Genomic DNA, 16809 nt, shown 5'->3' with positions numbered 1-16809 from the left:
AAGACAGTCATGCCGTGTGCTAATAAAAATCACAAGGCTCTATTTGTGAATTAAAGTCGCTTAAGGGGTCTTAAACCCCTACCGAATCTAGCGACAAAGTTGGCAACAGTGGGTGGAAGTTGCGAGAGGGGAACTGAAGAAACGTCGGACCACACATGCCTTAGGACTGGTCAGTTGTTTGGACTAGAGAATCTCAGTTGAAATGTCGCTTTGTCACTGAAATCATGGCTCCATGTCGCGCACGTACACAGAAACTGTCACTTTGTCGAAATTGAAAATGAATTGGACGCCTGTCACTTTGTCGCTTGCTAGTGTGAACTGAATGTAGGGTCAGAGTTGCACGTGAGGCGCTCCCTAAACTGTTAAAGGAAGACCTGCACACGTCAGACGCTCCCTAAGCCGTGTGTCACGTGATCAGTTCCTAAACGGGGAGTAAACATGGCGGACACGCGTGTGGAGCTCCGAGACAAACTCCAGCGTAACTGCTAACGCTAGTTTAACGTCAGGCGTGTTTTTAATCAGCTTATAGTCGAGGTCTGGATATCGGACGCCCTTCATAAAGCTGCAGTATGGACGAGGGGAATAAAATCCAGTTTCCGTCCCTTCCTGTGTGCAAGGAAGACCAACTGGTATGCTAGCTGTGCGAGCTAATGGTAGTTTATGAAAGGAATACAGTTTACATATATGTATATAATTTTTTTGCTTTGTATGGCAAGAGAATTAGGTCTTTACAACAATTTCTAATTCCCTGAAATAAACTGAAGTGCCTCATTTACTCACTACAGGTTTGTTTAGTCACGTTTCTTAGCCTGATAAGCAGTTAGCCGAATCCCAAACGCCTGCCTATTGGATACTTAGGGCACCACATAGGCTGTATAAAGTCATTATATCATACTGTAAGAAGTGCCCCTATATAGGGAGTACCGAGTGTATTAGGATTTAGCCAGTGCCTCAGCAAAAGCATTACAGTAGCAGATGAAATTGGCAGATTTCCACTGTATTTTTTTTTTTTGTTTGTTTTGTTACAGGACTGGTCATATCCCATGCGAAGAGAGATGCAGGTGATTAAAATGATTAGACAATTTAACAGCTTGGATATCTTAATTTCAAGCTGGTTATAACCTATATGTATATATATGTGTGTGTATGTGTGTGTATATATACATTGGTAGTGTTACTAAAACAATCCAATGCAATGGTTTTTAGGAAATCCTCCCCGGACTCTTCTTAGGGCCCTACTCTGCTGCGATGAAAAGCAAGGTAATACCGGTCTCAGAATGAACCACGACAGGGTGACAGATGACAGGAAAATTGTGGATGACGTGAAATAACACACCTTATACCACAGTGCTATTGCACGCTCGAATCTGATTGGTTCGAGGATGTTGATTATTTTACTATAAAAGCAGCTGTGACGGTAGTTCCAGCTCTAATTCAAATCACAGGTTTATATTAATGCGCTCAGAACTGCTACATTGTAAATGATGACAGGATTAAACATGTCTCTCAGACGGTTCACAGCATTACATGTAACTAGAAATGGTTAAAAGCACAATTTGTCATTTAATTTAAAATTAAAATTGCAGTCTTAAGGGGAATAGATCACTTCGGGGCATGCCGTTATAGGAAAGTAATCCACTTCTGCGTCATCACTCCATCCCATCATTGATTACTTTTCGATAAAATCATGACACAATTTTATTCCAGACTTCAAATGCCTTGATTGACCACTCTGAATAAAATATCAAACCAAGCCCTATAATAATAATGATTAAGTTATTGACTTATTTGATTTCTGTAGGATTCCTCATGCAGAACTCGCTTCTGTGATATGGAGTGGGATCTAATTTATAATCGATCGTCATGTAAGAGCATGCAATACCTTAATCACAACATCATTCTGTCTTTTTTTTTTTAGCTCTCTATACTGGAGAAGCATGGGATAACTCACATAGTGTGTGTTCGACAAGACATCGAGGCCAACTTCATCAAACCTAACTTCCCCCTCAAATTTAGGTACTTACTTTACTTTTTAATGTTCTTGCTATTATATGTATACATTTATATATAGTAGCTTACGATATAACAGAATGGCTAAGAAAAGTACAAACAGGTTTCAGTCCCAGTGAAGGAGGTGTGGCTTCTGTGCCTGTAAGTCCAGCTGAAGAGGCGTGGCTTCTGTCCCAATCTGCCAAATGCCATGAATGTAAATGTAACCACTCCTTTTCCTTAGTGCCTGTCACTCTCGATGAAGGAGGTGTGGCCTCTGTGCCTGTCACTCTTGATGAAGGAGGTGTGGCCTCTGTGCCTGTCACTCTTGATGAAGGAGGTGTGGCCTCTGTGCCTGTCACTCTTGATGAAGGAGGTGTGGCCTCTGTGCCTGTAACTGTTAATGAAGGAGGTGTGGCCACTGTGCCTGTCACTGTTAATGAAGGAGGTGTGGCCTCTGTGCCTGTAACTGTTAATGAAGGAGGTGTGGCCACTGTGCCTGTCACTCTTGATGAAGGAGGTGTGGCCTCTGTGCCTGTCACTGTTAATGAAGGAGGTGTGGCCACTGTGCCTGTCACTCTCGATGAAGGAGGTGTGGCCTCTGTTCCTGTCACTCTTGATGGAGGAGGTGTAGCCTCTGTGCCTGTCACTCTTGATGAAGGAGGTGTGGCCTCTGTGCCTGTCATTCTTAATGAAGGAGGTGTGGCCTCTGTGCCTGTCACTCTTAATGAAGGAGGTGTGGCCACTGTTCCTGTCACTCTTAATGAAGGAGGTGTGGCCACTGTTCCTGTCACTCTTGATGATGGTGTGACCTCTGTGCCTGTCACTCTTGATGGAGGAGGTGTGGCCTCTGTGCCTGTCACACTCGATGGAGGAGGTGTGGCCTCTGTTTCTATCACTCTTGATGGAGGAGGTGTGGCTTCTGTGCCAATCACTCTCGATGAAGGAGGCGTGGCCACTGTGCCTGTTATGCTGTGTAAAGGAGGCGTGCCCCCCGTGTCTGTCCTGGTGAAGCAGACATGCAGTAAGATTTGTATCGTCTCTGAAGGTCAGATACACAACTCTTGTAGACAGTGCAGTTACATAACCAGAGCAGAAGAGTGATGCTGTGTTCACATGTTCTAATAGTTGATTTGTCCCTCATATCTTATTGACTCATTGAACAATATGGAATTTCTGATTTGCCATGTCAGTACATATAAAATGCTCTAAATTCCCTTTGTGTATGACACACTATACAAATAACCTTGCCTTCAATGCAAATGATGTGGAAGATCCTCACAGCCTAATTTTGCTCTTCATGTATGCAGATACCTTGTTTTAGATATTGCTGATAACCCCGTGGAGAACATCATTAAATATTTCCAAATGGTATGTTACAATTCACAGTGGCTCAGATTACATGTAGAATAAGTGCTTTGTGTATTAAGATGAATTTCTTCATATCCATCTCTTTTCTGTCTCTCCTCTCAGACTAAAGAATTTATCGACGGCTGTTTAGAGACTGGAGGTAATCGATGATTGATAGTGATACTGATTCAGTTCTGTATATTATCTGTGGGATAGTTTATAACACTGATTTAGTGATGTAGTGTATAATTTCTCTCTGTGATGACCTCATGTTTAAACAGCGACTCTCTTTTTCAACAGGAAAGGTTCTTGTTCATGGGAATGCAGGGATTTCCAGAAGGTATGATTTAGGGCTGTCTATCGATTATTTTGATAACCGATTAGTTCACCATTTCCTTCGATTAATAATCGAGGATTTGATATCATGTGGCGCCTTAAAACCTACTTGTACAGACAATTGTTGACATTTATTTTTTCTTAGATTAATGCTACATGTAAGTGCTGTGTAAATATACTTTGTTTTATTCTAAAATTCTGAATTTTTTTAATGAAAAATAAATTCCCAACACTTATTGTATTTTTTTCTAATGTATATAGATATATACATTTTATAATGTCTATATAGCTTCTCCTGTGTGCTGTGACATGCCTCTAGCCTTTAGCGTTATCATAGAGCAAGGTACAAGAAGGTCCAACTTAAAGTAGTTTAACGCTGGTTAACTGAACAGAATTATAAATTCGCACAGACGCGGCGCTTAAATTCTAATTTAATCAAAAACAATAATGATTCCGTTTTGTTTTGTCAGTCTCCGTTATCGTCCATCCTCTACACACCTGTATGTGGAGCGTCATTAGCCGAATATTTGATTACGTGAAATTTTCATCCAGGATTGTTTTGTTTGTTTATAATCGAGTAGTCAATTATAAATATTGACTACTGGGTTATTCGTGACAGTAATTATTCGCTATTACAAAAATATCACTCATCATGCACCTTACATTTTGATGGATGCCACCCCCCCCCCCACCCCTCCCCCCCAAAAAAAACATATGTGCACAGTGCTGATCTTGTGTCGTATTTCTTTCCTTCAGCGCCGCCTTAGTTATTGCTTACCTTATGGAAACGTTCGGCGTGAAGTACAGGTAATATTGAAAATGTTAATATATTAAGACATTGTTTCGAATTGTTTGTGTTGCACTCCAGTATTTTATGCTTTTTATGAACAGATTAACGACTGGTGTTTCTTCGCAGGGACGCTTTCAGTCACGTCCAGGAGCGGAGGTTCTGCATCAACCCTAACGTAGGCTTCGTGCATCAACTACAGGTATGATTTAAAACTCAAATTCACCAAAGTCAGGTTTTCGCAATGAATTATCATGGGGAATAAAATAAATGGTTTAGTTGAATTCATCCAGTTATGAGGAACATTTTTGAGTAGAAAGACTTCACTTATGCCTGGGTCACACTAGAAGAGATATGGACCAAGGACGATGAGGATGAGTGGGTCCTTCTTGATGATTGCATGATTTTAGGCTAGTCTAAAATGATCATCTATCTTCCTGTTGTGTGAGGAGTAAAATCCAATCTTTTAACCCCTCCCACTATAAATGTGTGAAAGGCCAATAACCAATGACAGCCAAGCAGAACCCGGGATTGACAAATCAGTAGCCCAGGACAAGATTACACATCCAGGCTATTAGTTTTTTTTATTCATAGTTGCCTGGTGGACAAACATTTATTCTCATTAGGCTCACAGTCACTCATTTGACAACCAGAGTATGGATAAAAGGTCTACTCATTACTGACTTTTGGCATTTGTATTTAATTTAAATACATTAAATAGTCGTTCCGGATCCCACCACCCGCTGGACTACACACATCCATTTTTACCAGCTGGATTAATTAGCATGCATGGATGATGTACAGCCTTTCCAGAATCAGGAACACACACATGTGGAAACACCAGCGTAACCGAGCAAAATGATGTCCAGTGCAAAGCCAGGGTAAAACTCTCCTGCTTATTATACCCAGTCACCATGTGGTTAAACATGTCAAGACAAAAATAAAGATGCTAGCCAGATTTGAATATCTTTTACATGCAATGTAAAGAGAAAACACCAAGTTGTCATAGCCAAGCTTTACTAAGAAAGGATAATTACTATGGCCGAGTCATCCCCTATTATATTTATATACTCACATTCTGTTATGTTAGCTACCATTTTTTTAAGCCTATTCATTAGGGTTCCAGGCAAGTAAAACATACTACACACTACACAAACGCTCGCAGACGAGGCTCACACACTACACAGTCTTTCATCTGGAGATATCCCAGCTGAAGTGCACCTGATCCTAAAATCCTCACAGAATTCTCATAGAAATAAGCCTGAGAGCTGTCCATTATGTGACTTTGTCTATTTTTTTTAAAGAAAAAAAGAGAAATAAGAGATTATTTGGATGAACCTTTGGTTATGGAGATGCAGGCAGCGAGGATTGTCTGTTCTGCAAAGAGAACTGGAGGTATAGTAAAAAGAACCATAGCTATGTTTGTACTGTCACCAGGAATTATGTTGTGTTATTATGCCGTAAGCATTGTTATTGTGCTTACATTTTGCCTTACATTTTGCATGCATGGTCAACTGGATTCAGGAATGTGCTACGCGTGACAGCAGATGAATTTGATTTCCTCTTAGACTCTCATTAGCAGTTTCTCATCGATACGCTTGCAACTTGTTGCAGAGGGGTTCACACTTCGTGATTCATTGCCGAGAAAATCAGTCAAGCCTGAGCAATTGCTCACAGACAGAAAATCATGTTGCTGAACCGTTTATACTACACAAGCAGTCGCCGAGAAATTAGACCGGGACTGGGAAAATGAGGCGAAAGTCACGTGATGTGGACTTGGATAAAGTCCTGATGTTCTGTTGTTGTGTTTCTGTAGGAATATGAAGCGATCTATCTTGCCAGACTAACCATCAAGATGATGTCACCCATTCAGCTGGGTCGATCTTTCTCCATTCAAGCGGGAACGACAGGTCAGTTTCTGTCACTTTACCTGTAAAAATATTGCTAGCTGCTCATTTTGATGATATCCTTTTAGATATTAGATATTAGTTATCCTCTTGTTTTTAAATATCTGAACCAATCATTATAGAATCAAGTCCTCTTTTTTACAACTTGTATTATAACCTTGTCTGCAGTAACTACAGGCAACAAGGTTTTCTTCAGGTTACAGGATAGTTTTCCCCAGACTATATGTCTAATTCCAGGAGTTCAGTATGCTAAATATTTCAGTCTCCACTCAAAAATGAAATGTCAGAAACAAAATGAGCACATTAATCCCGTTAACAATATTCCGTTTGTTTTCACAGGGAGCCGGAAACGAACACTAGAAGAAGATGACGATTTTGGGAATATGCAAGTTCAGGCAGCGCAGAACGGATAGACCATACTTTAGCGCTTAGCTGCATTGGATTTTTTTTTTTTTGTTTTACATTTTTATGGGATTTAAAATTGTAAATATTGTGATTTTTTTTTGTTTTTTTTTTTGTAAAAAAAAAAGGGGGGGGGGGGGGGTGGGTTGGGGAGGGAGAGGCTACTCCTCGAAGCGGGGAATATTTGATATTTGTTGGGATTTTTTTGAGCCGTATGCACTGATGTTTTTTGCAGTTTTATAATATTTAACACATTTTTGCATTTGCAGTGGGACAGTATTGCAATAATGCTCTTTTGATACTTGAACTACTCTTCTTTTCGCTAGATGATCGCATTTGCTTAAGGGAAAGTGAAAGGAATAAAGAGAAGGGTGCTTCATCGGGGAAGGACTTTGAATGGAATAAGATCAATGCTTGCGAGAGAATTAACAACCTACTCAATAAAAAGATGGCTGAATCGTTTCCGAGCTTCCGTCTTCACGTCAGACGTTTACATCCTGTTGGGAGTTTGCCAGTAACCTAGTGTGTGATGTACCACCTTATACCACAGCGCTGCTGAATTCTCAAATCTGATTGGTCAGAATGAGGTTTCTATAGCAGCAGCTCTGATAGTAGTCATTTTGAACTTGACTACCTGTCACTGACACAGTGGTGTGAGGAAAGGATGCACGTAAACAGAAAAGCTTTTTAATTGGAATTTAAAAATAACTTATTTTACCCATTTTTTTTTCCATTATAGAGAATTTACGATAACAAAAAAATAAGAAAATGCTGCATACAGTATATAAACAACTCCAGATCAAAATTTTATATTTATGATATAAAAATAAATGTTAGGTAGTGTATCTTTCTTTTTTTTTTTTTTTGATTGGAACATATGTTTGTAATCAGTTTATTTGCCACTTTCTCTGGTATACATTATGCTAATAAATAATAAAGAAAATTCCTATCAGGACTAGACATGTGCCAATATTCAATATATAACTGATACTCAGCATGCACAGTAGTAGTGTTATCATGGATGCAAAAATTAGCACTAATTTTTTTTTATGTTATTTATTTGTTTTTTTAAATATCATGATCTTGTAAACCGTGAGCAATGATTAAGAGATTACCGTGATAGGAAACTATATCGGCACATGTCTAGCGGTACAGTCAGACAGAGAAACCCAAAAATTCATTTCATTCAGCTTCCAGTTCTGCACGTGAGCTCGCCAGAGTCTCTGGAATTTGTAACCCAGCTTTAACGTTTTTTTTTTTGGCTGATTGAAATACATTTGGGATTTTGTATATATATATATATATATATATATATATATATATATATATATATATATATATATATATATATATATATATATAATTTTTTTTTTTTTTTTTGGACAAACTATCATAAAAAAATGCAGAATGATACATGATTGTGTGTAAGCAAAACACGCTCGAAGTCGACGCAACAATTTGCAAAACTGGTCTTCGTTCTGCATCAGAGAATATTTTGGTACTGTTTATTATAAGTAAAATATAAATTACCATGTAGAATAGAATAGAAAAGTTATACCTCTGTTTTTTGTTTTTTTTTTTAGAAAATATTCAAGTACCTTCTTCTTAAAGATAGCTTCCAGCATAAATGACTAACAAATGAAGAGACCTTCTGAGAGTATTAGCGACCGCTACTTCATATTCTACTTTCACGAGCCGCAATCCTTCATCATGCTGTGGTTTTGTTTTGTCCCAGACTACCAGTAAGTCTCGGCTCGTCCTTGTGGAAAATGGCACAGAAGCAAGGTAAACCTACAGTCAGCGTGAGCTCGGATATCAGGAGCTGCACGCTCTGTAACGTCCCTGAAGGACTCAGTCGAAGAAGCGACACTGCATGTAGGTCTCCTCCGAGGGCGTGTAACCCAGCTTCTTGTAGAATTCCACGTTTTTCTGTGCGCACTCCAGCGTGATCTTGTAGCACTGCAGTTTTTTGCTGAGCAGAGTCAATGTTGCGACGAGCCTGTGCACAAAATATCAGATGGATTAGATTAGCTTTTAAACAATCGTTTTGTCTGTCATATTAAAAACATTCCTTAGTCTGTTAAAATTCTGCATTTACATGCAAGTGTACCAGGTCAGTGAAGGAGGCGTGGCCTCTGTGAGTCAGACTCAGTGAAGGTGGTGTGTACTAGTGGAGGAGGCGTGGCCTCTGTGAGTCAGACTCAGTGAAGGTGGTGTGTACTAGTGGAGGAGGCGTGGCCTCTGTGAAAGTCAGACTCAGTGAAGGAGGTGTGTACTAGTGGAGGAGGCGTGGCCTCTGAAAGGACTCAGTGAAGGTGGTGTGTACTAGTGGAGGAGGCGTGGCCTCTGTGAAAGTCAGACTCAGTGAAGGAGGTGTGTACTAGTGGAGGAGGCGTGGCCTCTGAAAGGACTCAGTGAAGGAGGTGTGTACTAGTGGAGGAGGCGTGGCCTCTAAAAGTCAGACTCAGTGAAGGAGGTGTGTACTAGTGGAGGAGGCATGGCCTCTGTGAGTCAGACTCAATAAAGGAGGTGTGGCCTCTGTGAGTCAGACTCAATAAAGGAGGTGTGTACTAGTGGAGGAGGCGTGGCCTCTGAAAGTCAGACTCAGTGAAGGAGGTGTGTACTAGTGGAGGAGGCGTGGCCTCTGAAAGTCAGACTCAGTGAAGGAGGTGTGTACTAGTGGAGGAGGCGTGGCCTCTAAAAGTCAGACTCAGTGAAGGAGGTGTGTACTAGTGGAGGAGGCGTGGCCTCTGTGAAAGTCAGACTCAGTGAAGGAGGTGTGTACTAGTGGAGGAGGCGTGGCCTCTGAAAGTCAGACTCAGTGAAGGAGGTGTGTACTAGTGGAGGAGGCGTGGCCTCTGTGAAAGTCAGACTCAGTGAAGGAGGTGTGTACTAGTGGAGGAGGCGTGGCCTCTGTGAAAGTCAGACTCAATGAAGGAGGTGTGTACTAGTGGAGGAGGCATGGCCTCTATGAAAGTCAGACTCAGTGAAGGAGGTGTGGCATCCATGACTGTCAGTCTCAACGAAAAAAAGGTGTGGCCTCTATGTCTGTCGGACCAACTGACCAACTGAAGGAGGCGTGGCCTCTGTGCTTGTCAGTCTTGTGAAGGAGGTGTGGCCTTTGTACATATTAGACTCTGTTCGTCTAAAGGTATTTTAAAATTTATTTGAATTAAGGGATTGAATGCCTTTGGGTTATTGATTATACTTTATTTTGATCAACAACACAATGAAATTCAGATTTGAGGTTTTATTGTGTTTTAATGAGGTTTTATTTTATTAACATTCACACTGAGCTTTCTGAATGCAATACAAACTCCAGTAACGTGATTCTAACTGCAGAGTATTGATAAGTGTTAATAAAAGCACAAAGGGACAAGAGTTTAGACGTGAACTCACAGTTTTCCCAGCTGCTTCCCTCGGCAGACGTCGCTGACCACCACCTCCTCAACACGCCCTCGCTAACGACAAAACAGCAGGTCATAAAAATGCACTTCCTCATTCTTAAGTTAGTCAAGTTCAAAGGTAAGGAAAAATGAAAGTAGATTCAACAAAGAAGGCAATTAATACTTTAAATCAGAACATTCGAATTGTACTAGGACTACTGAATCCATTCATCCCGTTTGCAAGCTATGATTAAAGGCAGGTATTAAGACAGATATAGATTGCATGGTCATATTTATGGTCAAAATATTGTATTTATTTCACATTCAATGCAAATGAAATCAATATATAGGTGGCATGTAGCCAATTATTGTGTTGGTGTCCATCACTGGAGTAGGAACATTAACATTATGAGCAGTTTTCACTTTTCCCCCCTCACACATGTATGGTAGAATTGGTAGAAAGTATGCTTTACCTTTGCACACGCATGGATGAACTTGTGCTCTACGATGAGCATCGCCGTGGCAACGATCTGTCCAACGTTTGTGTCCTCGACAACGATGACGTAGTAGTCGCCCGTTTTCTTCATGTGTTCAAAATTCGCTGTGAGGGTAGAGCAATCCGACTAGACTTACACAGTGTGTATTACCCACAATGCACTGCAATGTTATATTACGTTTTAACACCTGGCATCAAGTCGGTTTACAAATAGAACATTCAAATGATTGTGCGCTGAAATGAGAAATGGTGTCTACCACTAATTAGCAGGTTAGCTAAAAGACTAGCAAGCTAGCTAGGAAATAAGCGTCAATACCTTTGAACTGCTCTTTTGTGACGTCTCCTGCCACCGTGAGCTGCGACAGCACCTTATACAGTCCTGCAACGTGAGACAGACACAACACCCCTTGCATTAGACAGATGCTTGGCTATGGACAGAGGACGGAGTGAAAGATGAATAAAGCGTGTACCTCTGTCTAAGTCGGCAGGGCGGAGAGGACGGAGGACGAGGCCGTCTCCGGGCTCTAAGGGTGAGATGGGGGGTGAGAAGGACACCTTGCTGCTGCTCCAGTCCAGCTCCTGGAGCAGAGAGGGGTCAAACAGCGGCGTCTCGTCCAGCAACATCCCACAGGCCCTGAATGGAAATATGAGAAAGACATGAGGAGGGGGTGGGGCTTAAACCCTGAGGTACAGCAACAGCAAAAATACAACTACATGCTACAGAAACTGGAGCTGACAAAGTATAAATCCATCAGCAAGCAAGTAAAAGCTTTATTAGGTATGTTTATATGTACCCTAGGGCTGCACAATATATCGAAATTATCGAAATATCGCAAATGTAAATATCACGATATGCATATCACAAGGGTTTGCGATAACTGAATGATTTTAATACTTCAAAAAGTTACGAAAAGTCAACGTTTTAGGGCGACGCAGAGAATGCTTTCTCTTCCTCAAAAGAACATGAAACGTATGTTGGTTATGTCATTTTCAGTTTTTAAATATATAAATATAATTTAAATTGATTTTACACACGTACAGCATTGTTGTACCGCATATCGCATTTTTCTTCAATATCGTGCAGCCCTAACGTACTCTAAACACCACAATCCGATTCAAATATTCGTTTACGTGCGCGTTACATATATTCCGAACAAAACGTGTCTGTCGTCGCGTTCACACCAAACGGAGAAAAGCGGAAAGCGCCACCGTGGACACGACACCAAATGCGCGTTTTTGCCTTATTGGCATTTATAAAAATATATCTGCGACCTTTTTTTTTTTTTTTAAATGTTACTCGTTATTACGGACTTTTCTTCCGTCCACTCTCTCAACAATCTTCTTGTCTTTTAATATGTTTAACAAATATTCTGTCTCCCCTAACGGCTTTAGATGTTAAACGAAAGACGGAAATAAACATACGCATGAATCCGATTGAGAAAATAGTCGAATTCAAGTGTTTACATGGCTAATTTTTTTGCTATTTACCAGATTATTTCAGCTCTACACCACCCCTTTCAGTCCGATTGAAATTTCTTTCTGATCGTGCTCAATCGGATCGACTGAGGTGTTTACATGTAGGCTTTTCAATCCGCTCTCATGAGCTATCAAACCGATTACTATCGGATTATTTGGTTGCATGTAAACGTAGCTAATGTGCTGCTGTGATGTTTTGGTTGTCAAGGCATTAAAAAAATAATAATAATAATAATAGCTAACATATTGTAATAATGCTAACTACGTTAAGTGCATACGCACATCTAATGTTTTCGCGTCAGCAAGTCATTGGATGTTTTGAACAACAAAATAAGGAGTAGAGTTTATTTTCTTTTTCCGGTTGTTGACCCAACTATCACATTCAGAAGCTGTTTTAAATGGCACACACATCAACCTCCGGGGATCTTTTGACATCGCGAAACTCAATCATTGTGTCTGTCCAGAGGTGCGTTCAATGGAAAGGAGAGTCTGGTGTAACTACAATCCAGAGAATTTGGACAGAAGTATGGAATCCTTTTTGCCAAATTAAAACCAAATCAACTTAATAGATCAATTTGAAGATGTGCAATAATGCAAATATGTTAGGAATCTGCTAAAGGAATGAGACATCCCAGCATTCAGTGGTCCTGTCAGAGGCGTGTGGACCTTCTCTAGAAGTCCCTGAGGACTACGCAAGGAAACTCTGACGAAGATTATTCCTTATTCCTACATGAGTCATGCAGTGTGTTGTGGCGCACAGAGGCAGGTCTGTTCAGTGTACTATGATCCTCAAACATTTCCTGATCAAACATTTCCTCATCTCCTGTACAGAGGATCCAACTCTGTACAGACGTCAGGTATTTAAACCTTTGTGCTCATGAGCGTTCTCTTTAACACATCCTAATCCTTAATACGTTTTTTTTTTTTTTTCATAATTGTTTGACTGATCATTTACACATCTCAGTTTCATGAACTAGCTTCCTGGGTGTGTAAAGTTATGTAGACAGACGTGAAGGGTCAGATTTCTCTAGTACCAGGTTATTTCAGTAGAACTAGGTGTGTGTTCTTGTTGCCCTGCGATGCGTGGGTGTGGGTGTGTGTGTGTGGGGGTGTGTGTGTGGGTGTGTTCCTGCATCATGTCGAGGGTTTCCAGGATAGACTCCGGATCCTTTGTTTTAAAAGAAAAATGTGGAGATTAGATGTGAATATGACGATCTGATGAGTTGGGAACTTTTAAGTAAATAAGCATCTATCTGTCTATCTACTGTATACTGTTTTATCTAACACTCTGAAGGAATCCTGAGCATCCATCCAATCCATCCATCCAATCCATCCATCCATCCAATCCATCCATCCAATCCATCAATCAATCAATCAATCAATCAAGGTTCTTTATAAAAACCTACAGAAGAGGATTTCCTTCTTAGAAAATGATTCAAGCAGAATTTCTTCAAAAAGCTAGAATGTTAACCATCCTAGTACTCAGTGCATCTATCTATCTATCTATCTATCTGTCTATCTACCCTCATAGAGAAAAAGAGGTTCTATCAATGGTTTCCTTTTTTGAAAAAGTTTTATGCAGAATTTCTTTAAAAAGCTAGAACTGTTAACCATCCTACTAGTCTATCAATCTATCTATCTATCTATCTATCTATCTATCTATCTATCTATCCTCGTAATAAAGGTTCTATGTAAAAACCTACAACAGATGATTTCCTTCTTAGAAAATGCAGAATTTCTTCAAAAAGCTAGAATGTTAACCATCCTAGTAGTCAGTCTATCTATCTATCTATCTATCTATCTATCTACTGATCTACCCTCATAGAGAAAAAGGGTTTCCTTTTTTGAAAAAGTTCTGTGTAGAATTTCTTTACAAAGCTAGAACTGTTAACCATCCTAGTAGTCAGTGTATCTATCTATCTATCTATCTATCTATCTGTCTGTCTACCCACCCTCATAGAGAAAAAAAGGTTCTATCAAGGGTTTTCTTTTTCTGAAAAAGTTTTAAGTAGAATTTCATCAAAAAGCTAGAACTGTTAATCATCCTAGTAGTCAGTACATCTATCTATCTATCTATCTATCTATCTATCTATCTATCCTCATAATAAAAAGAGGTTCTATCTCATATCCTAATTCTTTGGTTTGTATCTATGGGGAAAAATGTAAAGGTTCTTTGTAAAACCCTACAGCAGAGGATTTCCTTCTTAGAAAGGGATCCAAGTAGAATTTCTTCAAAAAGCCATCCTAGTAGTCAGTCTGTCTATCTGTCTATCTATCTATCTATCTATCTATCCTCATAATAAAGGGTGAATGTAAAAACCTACAACAGAGGATTTCTCAGTGGAACAGCTTCAAAAACCTAGAACTGTTAACCAGACTAATTGTCTGTCTGTCTGTCTACCTGTCTATCTGTATGTGTATCTATCTATCTATCTATCTATCTATCTGTCTACCTATCTATCTATCTATCTATCTATCAAGATAACCATATCTATATCATATAACTACTGGAAATGTACTTGACAAACGTCAGGTAAAATACCACATAAGCAAAAGAAATAATAATAATAATAATAATAATAATAATAGACAAACAGCTTCAGCTTTCTGTCATGTAGAAGCTGAATGAAGCAGCTGACATGTTCCCCACCTCCTGTGTCTGTTCTCCATTCATTTCACACATGTAATAATGTCATTCAGAAAGCTTACTTACTCAAACATACGTCGATCACAAGCGAGGTTTGGTTTAATAACCCAAATGTTGTCAAAGTAAAGTGTGTTCAGATGCAGTGAGTGAGTGAGTGGAGCTCCGGCGCGCCGCACTTCCGCCTGCGTCACTCAGGGCGATGGGCAATGACGTGGCACACAGGCGCGAAGGGGCGGGGCCCGGACGTCAACAGGATAAACACTAGGCTGTGTTCCAATCGGCGAGCGTGCGCGCTGCACACGTGCACACTAATTCTTACATTCTAGAACGCAGGCTCGGGTATAAACCAGCAGTTCCCATAGCTGCATTTGGAACGCGGTCACACGACATCCGGTGATAAAAAGTGGCTTTTTCCTCCATAAATCTCCATTTTGCTCTACACATGGCTTTGATTTGCCCCATGTACTGGCTTGCATAAGAATTCATTACTGCTGTTGTGAAACTCCTCTGGTACAACCAGATAATTTAGGAGTTTTACAGCACTGAGGGGGGTGAATACTTATGCAATCACAACTTTTACATTTTTTTATATTTAAACTTTCCCCCCTGACTCAGTATAATGGGCTACTGTCTGTATATTTATGACAAATAATCCCAGTTAAGTCCATCTCACTTTTAGGTTGTAACACTAAAAAAAGAAAAATGATTAAGGGGGTGAATACTTATGCAATCACAACTTTTTAATTTTTTTTTATATATATTTAAACTTTCCCCCTGATTCAGTATAATGGGTTATTGTCTGTAGCTTTATGACATATAATCCCAATGAAGTCCATTTCACTCTTAGGTTGTAACACTAAAAGAAGGGAAACAATCAAGGGGGTGAATACTTACGCAAGGCACTGTGTAGCTCCTTTCTTTTTGACTTCTTCCTCAATTTCTGAGGTGAAACATCAGAGCACAATGTAGATATCAAGACTTACATTAAAATGGGTGTGAAAAACTGTATGCATTATTTCCCAAATACCTGGAGGTTTTTATATGTAACGAATCACAATTGCAAAATTGATCATGAATGACATTTGAGGTGGCATTTAAAACTTGACGGTACCTGCAGATCTTCTAGAAGGCCTTCTCTTTTTATACGCTACAGGTTACGGATGTGGTCCAAGCCATTCAGCCACAGGGTTGGATCATATCCATGGACCTGTGAAATGCTTTTATATTGATCTTCCCATTTCCCAGGAGCACAGAACCTTCCTAAGATTTATCTACCAAGGGCAGACGTTCCAGTTTAAAGTCCTGCCCTTTGCCCCTCTCCTTAGCACCGTGGGTGTTTTGAAAATGTACACAGATGACCTTGTGTACTATGATATCCATTGGTAACGGGATACTGCTATATTTAGACACCAGAGGGAGTAAAGGTGTTGTGTGTCTAATACATTAGCATGTTACTCAACATGGCCTTTCTTTGTTGAATGAGCTCCATGAGCTTATATTTGACCCCCTCCCATGTGCATGACAGTAAAATCTCCCTGCTCCAATGACTTTTTTTGCAAGTCCAGACAAAATGCACACACACCCTGGCTTCACCACTTATTAAAAACTCTTGTCAGCTTCTACTAGGAAACTAGGCCACAGAGTCCTATTCGTGACCCCAAGATGGCCGACATGACCTTGTTTATGTGACCCAGACAATTTATTTTACTAATTGATTCAACTATGTGAGACATTTCTATTCAGATATCTCACTGTCAAAGTACTGACCAACACAGGGTTAGTTCTTGCCTTTAATGTTTTGATAAATACAATTATACAGTATAGAAAGTGAGAAACTGTTTCTAAATTAGGCCTCTTCCTCACATACACACACCCACAGTTACTGGAATTCTCTTTTAAGCTATTGATTTTTGTCAAGCACCTAAACGTAAAGATTATTAAAACGTTTCGAATGCATTACACGCTCGGGCCGAGTGGAAAGGACGTGCAAAAAGAACCCGAGAAAGGAAGAGATGGAAGAAGATGTAACAGCA

General features: G+C 40.0%; 2 protein-coding genes across 2 annotated transcripts; one reads left to right on the top strand and one right to left on the bottom strand.

Annotated features, from left to right (window-relative positions):
* The first annotated feature begins 379 nt into the window (after positions 1-379).
* On the top strand, positions 380-6870 carry styx (serine/threonine/tyrosine interacting protein). Its single transcript, XM_026926797.3, has 11 exons — positions 380-629; positions 1029-1061; positions 1207-1260; positions 1919-2016; positions 3300-3360; positions 3463-3499; positions 3640-3679; positions 4432-4482; positions 4592-4664; positions 6279-6372; positions 6709-6870. The coding sequence occupies exons 1-11, from the start codon at positions 570-572 to the stop codon at positions 6780-6782; spliced, it is 675 nt and encodes a 224-aa protein (XP_026782598.1). The 5' UTR covers positions 380-569; the 3' UTR covers positions 6783-6870.
* Positions 6871-7442: 572 nt separating this feature from the next.
* On the bottom strand, positions 7443-14999 carry gnpnat1 (glucosamine-phosphate N-acetyltransferase 1). Its single transcript, XM_026926079.3, has 6 exons — positions 14843-14999; positions 11124-11287; positions 10970-11032; positions 10631-10758; positions 10171-10232; positions 7443-8770 (listed from the first exon to the last, which is right to left on the bottom strand). The coding sequence occupies exons 1-6, from the start codon at positions 14848-14850 to the stop codon at positions 8623-8625; spliced, it is 573 nt and encodes a 190-aa protein (XP_026781880.1). The 5' UTR covers positions 14851-14999; the 3' UTR covers positions 7443-8622.
* Between the last annotated feature and the right edge of the window lie 1810 nt (positions 15000-16809).

This window comes from Pangasianodon hypophthalmus, chromosome 10, assembly GCF_027358585.1.
Source record: "Pangasianodon hypophthalmus isolate fPanHyp1 chromosome 10, fPanHyp1.pri, whole genome shotgun sequence".
NCBI classification, from domain to species: domain Eukaryota; kingdom Metazoa; phylum Chordata; class Actinopteri; order Siluriformes; family Pangasiidae; genus Pangasianodon; species Pangasianodon hypophthalmus.
Note: the sequence above shows the minus strand (reverse complement) of the source record. Positions and strands in the feature narration are given on the sequence as shown.